The sequence below is a fragment of the Rhinolophus hipposideros genome (genome assembly GCF_964194185.1).
Source record: "Rhinolophus hipposideros genome assembly, chromosome: 20".
Lineage (NCBI taxonomy): Eukaryota > Metazoa > Chordata > Mammalia > Chiroptera > Rhinolophidae > Rhinolophus > Rhinolophus hipposideros.
Window position 1 is genome coordinate 6977661 of NC_138066.1, and position 15951 is coordinate 6993611.

Consider the following 15951-nt stretch of genomic DNA (forward strand, 5'->3'; position numbering starts at 1 on the left):
CACTCAACCTCTCATGAATGCCTGCCCGCACGGCCACCTCCCATGGGAAGGTGAGCACACAGGCTGCACAGAGGCAGGGTTCACTGTTACAAAATGAGCAACGCCATCATCTGACACCTTACAAGTCTTTTACTGGCTCTGGGCTTCAGAGTTTCTTTCATAGCATTCTATTCTCTTCAGTATTTTGTGTTAGCGGTTGTTTTTAATCTCACTGCAGTCCTTATAGCCATGCTGTGAAGCGGTCTAATAGTTTAGGCATTACTTCCATGAGTAATGAGGAAACTGAGTATTTAATGGGCTTTCCTTCATTTTCTTGACATATACCGTGTTTCCCTGACAATAAGACCTAGCCAGACAATCAGCTCTAATGCATCTTTTGGAGCAAAAATTAATATAAGAACTGGTATTATATTATATTATATTATATTATATTATATTATATTATATTACATTATATATTATACCATATTATATAAGACCCGGTCTTAATGGTAAAATAATACTGGGTCTTAATTTTTCTCCAAAAGATGCATTAGAGCTGATTGTCTGGCCAGGTTTTATTTTTGGGGAAACACAGTATTTGTAACAGAATGTCAAAATGGAACCACCTTACATTCACTTTTGGATGAGGCACCAGCACAACAGGGGCCAACTACTCTCACATTTCAAACCGAGATTCCAGACAACCTAGGGGACACTTGCAAAGGGCTTTGCGACCCTGGCCTCTCATCTTCTCAGGGGTTGAGGATCAAAGTGGGAGATTCTGCAGGGGCTAGAAATTAGCATACAGGATTTTGGAGGGAACTCTGGTGTGCAACGTGTGCCCCCTCTCCCATAGGGAAGGCGAGTGCCAGTGCCTGGCAAACCTTGAAGAGACGTGCTAATCTCACAGTGGGATGTAGGTGTAGAGGCTGATTGCTGTGGCAGCCTGTGCTACAGTTTGTCAAGGAACAGAAGAGGTATTTCCTGGAATCTGGGTGTAGGATATGAGAATGTGAGGTTGTGTTAGATGCTGGCTAAGGGGGCCACCCTAAGGGGTTTGTGTGAGGAGTGGTCCATCCAGGATTGGCTATGGAGAGGCATCGACTTGCTTCAAGGAAAGGCATAAGGGAGATCTCCAGTGATGGGCCGGGGTGCAAGGAATCCACACAAGTTTCTAGAGAAAGGGTCAGATTTCCAAATCTGTCACAGTTAGGGTAATTAAGGCCATGCAATGCCAGCCAATGAGACCTTTCCTGCCCCTTACTCTCTTCTCTCTGTCCCCCTTCAATCCACAGCTCGTGAGGGAGCAGCTGACAGAGTAAAAAGAGAAGTTAAGGACACTCCCCTTTCCCACTGCAGGTCCAGAGCGAGAGCAGGCCTGAGCTGTGGCGGCAGGGGGAGAAGCTTTCATTTTTAGTGTAGTTTGCTTTTTAAAATTTTCATATTATGTGTGTGTGATTATGTGAATAGAAGTAATCATTCGCCTTTTTGTTTCTGAGGAATGACCAGAAAAGTCACCTATATTTCATTCAGGGGCAGGAGGACAACCAGCCACATAAAACGGTTTGGAGGCAACAGTGGGAAACCAAATAAAGTTGTTTTATAATCACCCATTATGAGGTCTGCTCGTTCAATGTAAAAATTACTATGTGTTGACAGTGCACAGCGTTGTAGTAACAGGGCCACATAAGGCTGGCATTCCAACACCGTTATGAATAAAACAGAAGACTGTGAAGGAAGTGCCTGGTGCCTAACTAGCTGTGACGCCACGGGAGCACCACGGCACCTCAGCTCCCTTATCTACAGGATGGGTAGCTCTCGTAGGAATGTGGTGAGAATGAAATGAAATAACTCCCGGAGCAGGCACTGTAAATGACAGCTATGCTTTTTTTCCTTGCGAGCCATGGGGTTCAGAGATTGGAGGAGAGCCGTCTCTGGACAGCCTTAATACAGAGGCTTCAAAGCTTGCTTCGGAGACTTGTGCAGGTTCATGAGCACACATGAGTGTGCTCACACTCACTCACATACACACTCATACACAAACAGACAAGAGTTCGGCATCTCTTATTCTAAATGCCAAGGGGGAAATGGCCTGTTAGACAGAGAGTATACTGGACAAGTGTCTCAGCAAAAGAGAAAGAATGCGGGTATACTATTTTCCCCAAACCGTCCCTTTCCGTGGTATTTTAACTCTGTGGCCCTTGCCCATGTGGGGCACTCACCACTATTGCCCTCCAGACACTGCCTGCTGCCAAGCCTGCTTTATCTCATTAGATCCCATGGCCATAGAGCCCACAGGTCACAAGGGGGTACAGGCATTTCAAAGGTTTATGAAAATACTGAAGTTTGCAAAAATAATTATTGATGCCAAAATATAAAAATCACAAAATCAAAATAAATGTTTAAATATCTAAAAATATACCACTATGTCAACTACTCAATTGCAACTCAGTTTTTATTATAGAAAATGCACTCTTCATGTGGGTGGATAGTGACAGGGGGAGGGGAGGGGAGGGGCACATGAAATAAGAATGCCTCAGATCCGCCTGCTGTGGAAAGTTCTCCCTTCACCTCTGTCCCGACCCTTGTGAACAATTCTCCATCCTATATTTGACAGACCAACAAATAAGGAATCAAGGATCATTCTGAGAAATGGACTTCATTTCTGGGAAAAATGATCCTGACCCTTACTCGTTGAATCTTTGGGAACTATGGACTTCTGAGTCATGTCTCTTTCACAGCACCAGCCTCTGATGGTGGAACTTGGCTGAACTACAGAGTTGGAGGCCTGATTCATAGAATGATGCCCCAACTGTCAAGAAAAAAAATGTGTACAACAAAAGCAGGTTCCAAACATTGGAAACTCTCTTTGCAGACACATTATTATTCTTGCTGCAATAAGCATCCTTTTGATTAATGGTAATTAATCTCTCATTTAATGTGGTCAGGGTTTGTTGCTTTTATTTTTTGTAAACCCATAAGGGGAAAAGTGAACTCACAGTATCCAGAGGGGTAGGACTGGTCAAATGATACCTTGATTCCACATTATCTGGGCCATGAACGTAACAGTCAGGAAGAGGACATGAGCCCCCCATGTCACTGACAGGTGTCACCTTTACCTTTAAGTTTGTTGATGTGACCTGTGTATTATGTGTAGGAGGGCCAGTTGCGTGCCCTGCAAATTGAAGGATCTCAGAATTGTTACCGGATATTGCAACTTATAGCCTCCTTCAAATACACCCATGTGGCACTCACAAAAGGCACTTTAAATCTTCCTCCTCTTTACTCATCTCATCTCCTGCCTGAACTGACAGTAATGGCATCCCTTTGCCATCTGCAGTGTCCAGAGGGGAATGATCTGGGGACATCTGACTTCAGGGACAGGACAGAAATAACATCAATGGGGCATAAGATGTGAGTGAACAGGCTTTTGATTACTGCTTTAACTTGCAACCTTCCTTATTTCCTGGCCTACCTGGTTCTGAGGGTGTCTAAGCAGGTTGGAAGATACTTGTCAAACAGAATGGTTAAATTGGCTCTTTCTGTCTGGATTTCCCTCGTGTCGATCCAGCTGCTAACTGCAGGGTTCCATCCCAGGTCTGCCGGGTTGATGTACAGGATCCCTGGGGAGCATACGGAATATTGTTCAGTGAATTCTCCATGGATGTCAGTATATTCTCCACCCCAGAGAGTTACTTTAATTGCTCAGAAAATTGACTGATATCAGCTGATGGAAAGTAGTGTAGAGAAGGATCCGAAGCTCTAGGCTCAGGAGGAAAGAAGGCTGTGACTTATTATAAACAGTTGGCATGGTGTAGATGTATGTAGTGAGTTAAATGGTGGCCCCAAAAGGATACACTCGCGTCCTAATCCCTAGAACCTGTAAATGTGACGTTATTTGGGAAGAGGACCTTTAAAGAGGTAATTAAGGATCTTAAGGTGAACTTACCCTGGATTATCTGGGTGGGACATTTACAAGTGTCCTTATAAGAGACAGAAAAAGGAAAGACACACAGAGAAGGCCATGTGAAGACGGAGGTGGAGGACGGAGTCGTGGGGCCAGAAGCCAAGGAACGCCTAGGCTGGAAGATGCAAGAAAGGATTCTCCCCGAGAAAGAATCCTGACAAAGAAAGGCTGACACTTTGATTTAGGGTGTCTGGCGTACACAACCATGAGAGAATAAATGTATGTGGTTGTAAAAGCCACCATGCTTATGATAAGTTGTTATGGCAGTCCTAGGAAACAAATACAGAGTGAGAGAGATGATTCTTCTGGCCTGTGTCCTCCAATCTCAGCACAGATCCTTGACAGGGCATCTGATATCATGATGGAGATCAAACCAATCCTCTTTGTGTTTTAGTTTCTGCTGATAAATTTGGCAGTGGACTTAGAGGAAAGTTAAGGTATAAAGTTGTTACTGCCCACCAGGATGTAGTGACACCTGCAACGCTCGTCATCTCCATTGACCTGGAGGCTAGAACTGGCCTAAAAGGAGCCTAATTTGAGGCACTTATATGCAGAGGACAATTGTCCAGTTCAGGGGCCATTTCCCTCCCCATTCCCATAATGTTTCTGAATTAAGAATATCCCCCGGGCCTGGCCTCAGAGCATTTGCTCACCCTGTGATATGCATTAGGACTGCGGAGAAGGCCAGGGTTTTGCGTGATCGGCGTGAGCTCCCTTCAGAGCCAGCAGCTTCACGTGGAATGCTAGTGGTGCCTGTCTGCAACTGAGCACTTCATTTTCGCCCCTTTTTTAGGCTGTACCTGCTCTGGAGACAGTTGCTGGAGTGGCGGTGCGCAGGTGACTGATCTCAAAGAGAAGCCTCATTGTAGGATTCAGAGGGATCCTCTCGTTGCTCGCCAAGGTCAGCACCTGGAGAACATGGTGGGGGTAGGGGGCACACACCAGGTCGGAAGGATGGCCAGCTGGTGGGGCTTTGGCGGACTACTCCTGGTGGGGATCATGAACGGTTATTTCCTTCTTTGTGATTCGAGTTGACCCTTGAACACAGAGGTTAGGGCCACCCACTGCCCATGCAGTTGAAAATCTGCGTATAATTTAAGTCAGCATTCCACATAGGCAGATTCCTGATTGCCAGTCAACCCTGGAACAACAAGGGTTTGAACTGAGTGGGTCCATTGCAAAAATTTGTCTATGAGTGGACCCGTGCAGTCCAAGCCTCCATTGTTCAGGGTCAACTACTACAGAAGCACTCTCTAAATTTTCTGCAACAATCTCATTCTCCTGTATCCCCCTTCCCCCTTTCTGTGTGTGTGTACATACGTGTGTGTGTGTGGGGGGGTACACATGCTAAATCAGGAAAAAAGTTATCTAAAAAGTTTAAGTTGATGTCAATGATTCAGATGACTAGACTGCAATAGAATAAGATCATTAAAGGAAGAAAGCTTAGGCTTCATATTACTGCTGTATCTTTTAAAGTAGCCCCTTTGGGAAAACATACATTTAGTGTGATGAAACTGTAAATGTTGAAGCCATCCTAAAACTTCTAATCTGGATGTGCTTTCTGAACAAGTTTAGGAGCAGCTACCAGCTTAACAGCGACTTTACTGGCATTTATTTTTCATTGTTGATAAAAAAATAAAAAATATTCTCTGTGAATAAAGATGGGTCACCATTGAGAATGTCTGACAGGCTCAGAATGTATCTGATTCTCAGTTTCCTTGTTTATAAAAAATGAAAACAGTAAAGAAAAAAAGATTTAAATAGGTGACTTAAGACTCCTTTCAGCTCTAAATACTAAATTAATCTACGTGCAGAAGATTCTCAGTTATAACAATGCTAAAATCAGTGTGAGCAATGGCAGTGCCACTGAAGTAAGTGAAATAGTTTCTTGCTCGTTTGGATGAATCAGTTCTGAGATGTTATAAGCACACCAGTAATAAACGAAATCATGATCTTGAAGAGAGATCTGTACTCCCATGTTCACCGAAACATTATTCACAATAGCGTAGACATGGAAACAACCTAAATGTCCATCTCAATGAGTGAACGAATAAAGATGTGTACAAATGGTAGGATTTCCTTCTTTTTTATGACTGAATATTATTTAATTGTATATATATATATATACAATTAAATAATATTCAGTCATAAAAAAGAAGGAAATCCTACCATTTGTGAAAACATAGAGGGACCTGGAGAGTATTATATTAAGTAAAATAAGTCAGACGCAGAAAGACAAATACTGTGGAATCTAAATAAGCCAGCCAGAGAAAGACAAATTTGCGGAATCTGAAAAAAAGCACACACACAAATTCACAGAGACAGAGTAGATGGGTGCTTGCTAGGGATGGGGTGGGGTGGGCTGGGATGGGGGGAGGAAATGGGTGAAGGTGATCAAAGAGTACAGACTTCCAGTTATAAGATGAATAATTTTGGGGATGCAACGTACAGCATGGTGACTATAGTTAACAAAACTGTTTTGTATATTTGAAAGTTGCTAAGAGAGTAGATCTTAAAAGTCCTTACCACAGAGACACACACACACAGAAACACACACACACACACACACACATACATACATACAAAGGTAATCATGTGAGATGATGGAGCTGTTAACTAGCCTTGTTAATCATTTTGTAATACATGTATTTCAAAACATCATGTTGTACACCTTAAACTTACACAATGTTATATGTCAATTACATCTCAATAAAACTGGAAAAAAATTTTTAAAATAAAGATACTGGTAATTCCTTACTCAGGGCCAGCCCTTATGTGGAAAGTGATTCCCAAATGTGTCAGGTATATTGGTTTAATGGATGATTAGGGATGATGTGGGATTCCCTTTCCCCCTCAATACCTTGTTGTCATCCATGACAGTGTTGAGAGACTCAATCCACATGGGATCTATGTCACCATCCAGTAAAATCCACTTGGGCCCATCATGGGTGATATTGGCAAGCTCCCGCATGATGGAAGAGAACAATCCTGAAAGGAACCACAGATACCTTATTGTCCTTTCACCTTCCATCTTTCTCTTAACACAGCCTTTCCCTATTGGCTACAATACTCAGAGGAGTAAATATCAATACTCAGGGGTAAACATCAAAGGTAGGTCAGAATTGGCTTTGTATCCTACTCTATCAAACATGCGACAGTGCCCAAGGTGCCACTCTGTGCTCCAGTCTGACTTTTTGTAAGAACAACAACAGCAAAATCAACAAAACTTGATAGAACTAGATTTTTAAGTGACAAAGAACCCCAGTGAATTATTTCAACAGCAACTGTGACATGATGGAATTACATAAAACCTTGTTAGGTAAGGATTCCATCCTTTGTAATCGCAGCCTGGGCAAATCTTGTCAAATGCAGACTTTGAGAGAAGGCCCAGTGTGATACTAATTGGCACTTCATGAAATTTATATCTTTTGTGGACAGAATTGATTTTTATGATACTAAGCTTTCTCAAACAATAATATGACATGTCTTTTCATTTATCCAAATGTTGTTTTATGTGCCTTAATACATTTTACAGCATTTTCTTTTATTTTTTTTTAAAAAAGATTTTATTGGGGAAGAGGAACAGGACTTTATTGGGGAACAGTGTGTACTGCCAGGACTTTTTTCCAAGTCAAGTTGTTGTCCTTTCAATCTTAGTTGTGGAGGGTGCTGTTCAGTTTCAAGTAGTTGCTCTTTCTGCCTTAGTTGTGGAGGGCGCAGCTCAACTCCAGGTCCAGTTGCTGTTTTCTAGTTGTAGGGGGCACAGCCCAACATCCCTGCGGGAGTCGAACAAGCAACCTTGTGGTTGAGAGGACGCATTCCAACCAACTGAGCCATCCGGGAGCTCAGCAGCAGCTCAGCTCAAGGTGCCATGTTCAATTTTAGTTGCAGGGGGCGCTGCCCACCATCCGTTGTGGGACTTGGGGAATTGGTTGAGAGCCCACTGGCCCATGTGGGAATCGAACCGTCAGCCTTTGGAGTTAGGAGCATGGAGCTCTTACCGCCAGAGCCACTGGGCCGGCCCATAGCATTTTCAATATATCTCTTTGGCCAAATCTATTCCTAGACATATCATAATTTTTATTGATCCTATGAACGGCATTTTCCCCCCGGATTTCCATTTGTACCTGACTACTGCTAGTATAGAGAAAAGCTACTAAATCTTATGCATTTGTTTTATTTTCAATTATCTTTAGTACATTTTCTTATTAATTCTAGTGATTTTTCAAAAATTCCTTGAGTTTTCTAGGTATAAAGTTGTATAATTGGCAAAAAATAAATTTTTTCCTATCTTCCAACTTATACCATGCATCCCATTTTCTTATCTACTGCATTTTCTAGAATTCCATCAAACAATGTGGAATAATGTTGATAATCGGTCTCCCTGACTTATTCCTGATTTTAAGGGCAATGGCTTTAGTTTCTCATCATTCAGAATGTGTACTTTTTCCTTTTGTCTTTGGGCAGAGTATCATATTTAAGGGATTTTCTTCCATTCCTATTTTACTTAGAATTTAAAAAAATAGGAACGGATACTGAATTTTTAGCATCTATTGATTGATCAAATAATTTTATCTTTTAATTTGTCCATTTGTTATGTTAATAATTCAAAAATTAATTGATCTATCCTGACATTCCTGGAGTAGATTCTACTTAAAGTGTATTATTTTTTTGAGATATTGTTGGATTTTATTTACTGATATTTTATTCAGAATTTCAGAATCTACATTAATAAGTGAAATCAGGTTATTTTTTAGTTTTATTTTTTTTGGTTCTTTATAAAGGTTGATATCAAGATTTTTCTGGCTCTGGTGGAGTAGATCTAAGATGGTGAGTAGATAAAAACTATGCCTGCTTTTTCCATGAACACATTAAAATTACAATTAAGTTATAGAAAAATCAACCTGGAGAACCATCTGAAATCTGGCTGAACAAAAGTTTTATAATTATGAATATAAAAAAGAAACCATGACGAGACTGGTAGGAGGGGCAGAGATTCAAAACGGGCTGTCCCCAAACCGCCCTGTGCTGGATGAAAATTGTGAGGGATATCTTGGCTGCAGATGTTCCCCCTCAGAGAAGCAAAGGACCCCAGCCCCACTCCAGGCTCCCCATCCAGGAGTACTGGTGCCAAGAGGAGCCCCCATAACATCTGGCTGTGAAAAACAGTGGGGATTCTGACCATCTGGGTGAGAGAGAAGGCTGTGGGAAACCCAGACATCCTTTTAAAGGGACCGCACAGGCCCTTACTTGCTCGCAGGCACTCACCTTGGGCTCCGGCAAAGGGACAGTGACTCAGGGAGTGAAAGAGGAATACAGGGAACAGACTGAGGTCTGTGGCTTCAAGCCAGGGCTGGAAGACACTATTTTCCCTGTGAAAATTCCCCTTCCCATGCAGCTGGTCACCATCTTTAATTCATTGAGCCCTCCCCCTAGCTTATGGCTAAATCTGAATCTGCTTGGTCTGGTGAGCTCCGGGGCTCCACCCTGCTGACTCCCTGGAACCCTGCCCCACCCAATTCCCCCAACTCTGGAGGCATTTTCTCCTTCAGCAGCAAGCCCCACGGGCATTTCACTCTTTCTTGGAAAACTGTCAAAGTCCATAGACTTCAGGCAGGGGGCAAATGCCCTCAGTGTGCTCTGAGACTTTTGTTGAGTCACTCCAGGCTCAGCACTGGCATCAAACCAGAGTCTACATTAACATGGTGACCACAACACTTCCCACTGTAAGGGCTCCCTGAGATCCTGCTTCACCCAACTTGCATACCATTCTAGGCTTTATTAGCAGCTGAACTTTAAGGGAGCCTGCAGGCGTCAGCAGGACTTGGGGTGTCCTGGCTTTTCGTGGCACTTCCCCAGGCCTGGTACTGGTGGCAGCTGTCCTCAGTTTGCAGCATGGCCTTTCCCACGTGCCTCCAGGTTTAGCACAGTCAGTGAAAAACCATGGATCGCATCATAGCTCCTACCAGGTAGTCTCTGGCTGGTCACAGGCAGTGAGTGAACTGGACCTACCTTAGAGCCCCTCCTAAGAACCCCAAACCCAACATACCTAGAGGTTGACTTCAGACCACAGCAAAGCACTACACAATTAGCCCCACAAATCAGAACACACAAAGGGCAGTCTCAACAGGCACCAGAGCCTGCTGGGGCAAATCCCACTCAGTGGGTTAAGCCCCCTGCACAGCAGCCCATAAGCTGTAGATGTGGCCAAACCCCACAGCCAGTCAGCTTGAGGGTCAATCCCACCCACTGACCACCCAATAGCAATCAAGGCTCAACTGTAACAGGAGGACACACAAAACCCCCACAAAGGACACTCCTGGAGCACCCAGAGCAGGTGACTATGGAGACTGTGCCCGGGCCCCACAGGGCACCTACTACATAAGGACATCAGGCCGAGACTGGGAGACAGCAGATCTACCTCAGACATAGAAACAAACACAGGAGGGCAGTTAAAATGAGAAAACAAAGAAATATATCCCAAATAAAACAACAGGAGAAAACTCCAAAAAAATAAAAACTAAATTAAACGGAGGCAAGCAGCCTAATACATACAGAGTTCAAAACACTGGTTATAAGGATGCTAAAGGAACTTAGTGAGAACTTCAACAAGAGAGCAAGCATAAAAAGGACATAGAAACCATAAAAAAGAACCAGTCAGAAGTAAAGAATACAATAACTGAAATGAAGAATGCATGAGAAGGAGTCACCAACAGGCTAGATGAAGCAAAGGATCGAACCAGCGATTTGGAAGACAGGGTAGCAGAAAATACTCAATCGGAACAGCAAAAAGAAAAAGGAATTAAAAAAAATGAGGATAGTTTAAGAGATTTCTGGGACAATACCAAGATTAACAACATTTGCATCATAGGGGTACCAGAAAAAGAAGAGAGAGAGCAAGGGTACCCTACCTAGCAAGGATATCATTTAAAATTGAAGGATAGATAAAGAGCTTCCCAGACATGAAAAAGCTAATGGAGTTCATCACCACCAAACCAGCATTACAAGAAATGTTAAAGGGAAATGAATGTTAAATGTTAAAAAGAAATGTTACTATATATATAGTAATCACATATATATAGTAAAATAACATGTATATAGAAAGTAATTTTTGATAGATATATAGCTAGTACCATTTTACTATTCATATATATATGAATAATAAAATATTATTCATATATATGTTACATATATATGAATAATAAAATGGAACTAGGTATATATCTATGAAAAATTACTTTCAATGTAAATGGATTAAAATGCTCCACTGGAAACACACAGGAGGGCTGAATGGATAAGAGAAAAAAACCCTTACATATGCTGCCTGTAAGAGATTTACTTCAGATTGAAAGACACACAGAAAGTCAAAGGATGGAAAAAGATATTTCATCAAAATGGAAACAACAAAAAAAGCTGGGGTAGCAATACTTATACAAGATAGACTTTAGAACAAAGGCTATAACAAGAGACAATGAAGGACCCAGCAATCCCACATCTGGGTATTTATCCGAAGAAACCCAAATGCTACTTTGAGGGGACGGGTGCACCCATATGTTCACTGCAGCATGGTTTATAATGGCGGAATCTTTGGGGTTCTCTCTATATAGTATCATGTCATCTGCAAATAATGACAGTTTTACTACTTCCTTTCCAATTTTGATGCCTCTTTTTCTCGTCTAAGTGTTGTGGCTAGGGCTCCCCATACTATGTTGAATAAAGGTGGTGACAGTGGGCATCCTTTTCTGGTTTCTGACTTTAATAATGTTTCTAGCTTTTCCCCATTGAGTATGATGTTAACTGTGGGTTTGTCATTCATGGCCTTTATTATATTCGAACTGTGAAATTATCTTCTTTATACAAATTGGTAGTTATGAAATAGTCATGGGGATGTACAGTATAGGGAATACAGTCAATAATGTTGCAACAATTATGTATAGTGCCAGATAGGTAATAGACTAATCAGGGGTTAGGAAGGGATCGCTTTGTAAATTATATAAATCTCTAACCATCATGCTGTACATCTAAAAGTAATATAAAATAGTATTGAATGTCAACTGTAATTCAAAATAAATTTTAAAAAAGATAATCCCAAAATCATTTTAAAAAGACACTTCTCAATTTATTTTATGGAGCCAGAAATATCATGTTTTAAAAGACGTTTATTAAATATATAGCTAACATACAGTAATATATAAGTTTCAGGGGTACACAACAGGTGTTCAACATTTATATACCTAAAGAAGTGATCACCATGATAAGTCCAGCAACCATCTGACACCATACTGTGTTTTCACAATGTTATTGACTACTATATTCCCCATGCTGTATGTTACATCCCCATGGCTTATTTGTTTTATATCTGGAATATTTTTTTTTTTTGGTTCTGCTACTATGTAAAATTTTCCTTTTCATTAGTTTACTTGTTTTCTACTTCTTTTTGGGTTTATTTGGTTAATTTGTATTTTGCCAGGGGATCATCTATTCTAGCTTTTCAAATATGTATAATTTAATTAAGTGTTCTCTTCTATTTTAATCTTGTCTATATGTAATGTTATATCTTCTTTGTAATTCCTAATCATATATATGTTTACTCTTTGCCCCCATTAATCATGCTCATAATAAACTTATTGTCTTTACAAAGAACCAATGTTTATATTTATTTATCCTTAATATGATTTTTTTTCTTCCTACATATTTCAGCTTTTATATTTATTAGTTTGTTTCTCCTCAATTGTCTTTAGATTTTTATTACTCTTTGAATAATTTCTTAGGATGGATACTGACTTTATTTCCTACTTACCTTGTATAATAGAGAGAGCTTAGAGTTTTTTCTTATTGACTTCGGATGTGTCCCAAAGGTTTTTATATGGTGTGTTGTTCTTCTTATTGCTTCCTAGAGGGATCGCAATTTAATTTTCTATTTAATCCAGGGGTTAAGTGAGCATTTCTTGATTTGAAAATAGGAAAATTATTTTTGATAATTTCCTTGCTATTTGTTTCCCGTTCTATTGCATTACTATCAGAGACTGTGGTACTGTAAATTGATACTTTTAAAATCATTATGGCTTCATCTGTAATAACCAACTAAATTTTTAATTTTTGGAAATGTTCTATGAACCAACCGAGAAACAAATATTTTCTATTTATAAGATGCAAAGTTCTATAACTATGTGATATATTGAGTTTGATGGTGCATTTCCCAATTTTTCTATGTCTATACTTTTCTCTCTATCTGATCTGTGTAATTTTGAAAAAGGTGTATTAATATGCTCTAGCTTATTTCTATTTTTAACAAGTTTTCCTTAAAAAATTAAAAAGGTATAGTTCATTTACTTGGATGTTCTCTTGTTTAGTAAACACAGATTTATGATCAATACAAGACTTCTTTGTCAATTTCTCCATATTTAATATATTTAACAAAACTTTAATTGAAATTCCCACACCATATAAAGTTTGAATTATATTATGTGAGCTTAAATTTAATATGGAATAAGAAATGCCTTAGACTAGCTAAGAAAATTACACAAGTATATTAAGGAGGAACTTACCTCATCAGATATTAAATTTAATAAAATAATTGTAAGCAAAATAGAATTACATTAGTGTAGGATTAGATAAAGAAGTGAGTGGAACAGAACAGAAAACCAAGAATCAGAGGACACTATGTATGACAAGCTAGTGTTTAAATTTACAAGGAAAAGACAGTTTACTTAATAAAGAGTGCTGGCTCATTCAGTTATCCATATGGGAGAAATAAAGTTGATTCTCTACCTTACGTCATAGTAAGCCCCCAAAATAAATTCCAGATAGATTAAAAAAATGTTAATGTAAAAACCATCTTTAGGACCAAGTTTATGATACTATATCTATAGCTGAAAGTTAGAAAGAATTATAAATAAAACAGGGATCCCAGATGCTAAATAGACTTGAAAGACATAATTTCCTTTTTTAAAAAGTACATGGTTCAGGGAGAAGTCCATGTACAGATGGAGGCAGCTACTAGTTGCATCAACAACCAGATTCTACATATAAGTGAGATCATACGGTATTTGTTTTTCTCTATTGGACTTACTTCACTTAGCACAATACCCTCAAGTCCATCCATGTTGAAGCTCTCTCTGATTCTTTTCACCTCCTTCTCCCATCCCCAAAAGATCAGTCCACTGTTCTCTCCTCTGCAGTTTACCTCACTATTTTCAAGCCTGCCCAAGAGGCTCTGAGGGTAGCAAAAACTTTCTCCTAGGGGCTTCCCACTCTTACCATCCTTCCATTCTCGTGTGGCTGGATTGATGATGCCAAAGAGCTCATCGTTTGTGACTGCTTTGGGATTGAGGTCAGTCCAGACGGGGCGGCGTTTCATAATCTGATAGGTTTTGTGCAGGGACCTCAGCACCTGAGACTTGCCAGTACCAGCACCGCCCACCACGAACACGGAGTGTCGCACTGCCAGAAGCTCCTCCAGCTGGACCACCTGGAAAGACACGACAGTCAGCGGGGAGACCGAACTGTCATTCACCTACATCCCAGCTGCTCTTCTGTGAGCCAGGCTGGTGTCTGAAGTGAGACCTGAAGTCCTCAGAGGAAGGGTTCTTCACCTCAAGATTTGATGAGGTCCAAAATGGAGGGGCAACACTATTCATTTAGTCATTTATTCATCATTCAGTCATAAAATTAGTAGTCACCAACTATGTGTGAGAGAGTATACCAGTTGAGGGAGATTCGGGGATGACTCTTCTGCCTTCTGTGATCTCATAGTGTGATGGAGTCATGTTGACAAATTATTACAATGTAAAATGTTAAGTGCTCTGATAGAGGTATTTATAAAGTGCTATAGGAACAGAGAGGAGGGAACAATTGATTTTGTAAGGATAAAGGGAAGAAGAAAGACTTCACAGAGGAGCAGGGTTTTGAACTGGGGCTTTCATGGATGAGTAGCAATTTTCCTAGCAGATGAACAGGAAGGCTATTCCAGGCAGGGGTCTTAGCACAAAACAAGGCTAGTGTGTGACAGCGCATGATGTGGTTGGACAAATGGTTTGATGAAGCTGGAGTCAAGGAGTTCCTGTGGACAACAGTAGCCTTAAAGGTCCCATTACTCTTGTAGCTGGCATCCAGGCTCACTTTCCCACACTGTGGTAGTGCATTGACTGGAATGAAAATCCTACCGTGTCGCTGCCATCACTCTATCCTTTCCGTGGTTCTCCATAGCGTTGGTGATGAAACCCCAAATCCTCAGACTGGTTGACGAGACTCTTGGGTTAGACTCTGCAGTCTAACCCTCAGCCTCCAGTCTTATCTGTCATCCCAACATGCACATTTCAGGTAGATAATTACTTGGAGTTCTTTAATGATGCTCTTTCTTGTATTTATGCCTTTCAACATACTGTGTCTTGTGTTAGGAAGTTATCCTTTCTTCTGTCTACTTCAGGCCATACCTACATCCTTTATCCCAATACTTATTGATGTTACAATGGTTACTTTTTTGTCTCCCTATTAGATTACTGTCTCCTTGAAGGCAGACAGGACTGGGATCCCTATCTCTCTATTGCCAGTGTCTAGTCAGAATCTGACACGTACTGAGTGCTGAACAAGTATTTGCTGAAAATATGAAGGATGGCTGGAAAGGTTGGATGGGCCCCCTCGTCAAAGGTCTTGTATGTCATGACCTAAAATATTTCAACTTTGTGGTAGATCAAGTTTCTTCATATTTTGCACAATAAGATCCTTAATAGCAGAGGAAAGTGTACAGAAAAGGAAATGTACTGAAATATTAACAGGGTAGTGGGACAGTGGAAAAATTTTCCCCATACATTTTATTTAGTCTACATTTTAAAAAATGATAACTCCTATATTTTTGTAAAAAAAATCAAGTGATACGGGTGTCAAAAAGAATTCTCAAATCATACAACCAGGGAGTTAGCAGAGTGATACTGCTAAGCTCAATATGAAGGGAGCAGATAAGTGGCTGTTTGTGGGGAGCAAGATGATTAGTTTCCACTGTG

The 15951-nt window shown here is 40.6% G+C and overlaps 1 protein-coding gene across 4 annotated transcripts in view; it reads right to left on the reverse strand.

Annotated features, from left to right (window-relative positions):
- DNAH9 (dynein axonemal heavy chain 9) overlaps positions 1–15951 on the reverse strand; it is a 319243-nt gene that overhangs the window by 156723 nt on the left and 146569 nt on the right. For all 4 annotated transcript variants that reach the window (XM_081027600.1, XM_081027598.1, XM_081027597.1 and 1 more), the window contains 4 exons: positions 14210–14420; positions 6810–6937; positions 4750–4858; positions 3458–3605 (listed from right to left, as the gene is read on the reverse strand). In XM_081027600.1, the coding sequence (XP_080883726.1) occupies positions 3458–3605; positions 4750–4858; positions 6810–6937; positions 14210–14420 (596 nt within the window). The remainder of the gene's footprint in view (positions 1–3457; positions 3606–4749; positions 4859–6809; positions 6938–14209; positions 14421–15951) is intronic.